At 67.5% G+C, this 987-nt stretch overlaps 1 protein-coding gene across 1 annotated transcript in view; it reads left to right on the forward strand.

Annotated features, from left to right (window-relative positions):
* The first annotated feature begins 248 nt into the window (after positions 1–248).
* The window catches only part of LHX1 (LIM homeobox 1), a 4,645-nt gene continuing 3,906 nt past the window's right edge, over positions 249–987 (forward strand). Inside the window, exon 1 of the mRNA XM_062175337.1 lies at positions 249–418. Within this exon, the coding sequence (XP_062031321.1) occupies positions 249–418 (170 nt within the window). The remainder of the gene's footprint in view (positions 419–987) is intronic.

Consider the following 987-nt stretch of genomic DNA (forward strand, 5'->3'; position numbering starts at 1 on the left):
CGCGGCTCGTCGGCGCCCTGGGACTCCCGCGCGCTCATACTCCGTCGAGGCGCCCCCAGGCCAGCGTCGGCCTCGTTGGCCCCCTTTCGATCTCCTGGCGCGGGTTTTGGATTGCACGGCCGAGTGTGTCTCCTCTCCTTGGAGGGGCGAGGGGGCGAGGGAGCTCGTGCCGGTCCTCCTCGGGAGTCGTCCCCTTGGCTCGGCTCGCCCCTCTCTTCTCCGGGCCTCCCCCGACCAAACCAAAGACCATGGTGCACTGTGCCGGCTGCAAAAGGCCCATCCTGGACCGCTTCCTCTTGAACGTGCTGGACAGGGCCTGGCACGTCAAGTGCGTCCAGTGCTGTGAATGTAAATGCAACCTGACCGAGAAGTGCTTCTCCCGGGAAGGCAAGCTCTACTGCAAGAACGACTTCTTCCGGTGAGTCCTTCCCTCCCGCGCCTCGGCTGCTCCCTCCCCGCGGGCCCTTCCCGGCCGGCTTCGGATCAGAGGTCAGCGTGGCCACGGCGGCTGCGTTGGAGCTGCCTCTGGAGAGCGCAGCCAAGTCCAGCGGGCGCCGCCTCCTCGCCAGCTGGCGCGCTGGGCGCCCGGGACGCGGCCCTGCTTGCGTCCTGGAAACTGTGCGTCCCGGCTGGCGCTGCACGTGCCTGGGAAGAAAGAGTCTGAGCCCGCCTCGGCCCAGAAGCCCCTCCGAGCGTGGCAGAGTCCAGTCTTTCCCTGACCCAAGCTCTCCAGCTACGGCGCTCTCCGGGCCTTCAAGGGGGTTCGCCCTTGAGGCTGAGCTTAGAAGCCTGAGCTCGCTCCCTGCCGCTGCCTTGTCGCTCTCTGAACGGTCTTGGCGGGAACCGCGGTGCCTTTGGCACGAAGTGTCCCCGCTGCCTGCTGAGACAGCGGCAGGGAACAGCTCGGCCTCGAGGTCGATCCTGCTGGCGCCGGAACCTTCCCGAAACCCAGAGCGGCCTCCAAGCCCAGCTTTGGGCAAACAGCTG

The sequence above is a fragment of the Lepus europaeus genome, chromosome 18, assembly GCF_033115175.1.
Source record: "Lepus europaeus isolate LE1 chromosome 18, mLepTim1.pri, whole genome shotgun sequence".
Classification (NCBI taxonomy): Eukaryota; Metazoa; Chordata; class Mammalia; order Lagomorpha; family Leporidae; genus Lepus; species Lepus europaeus.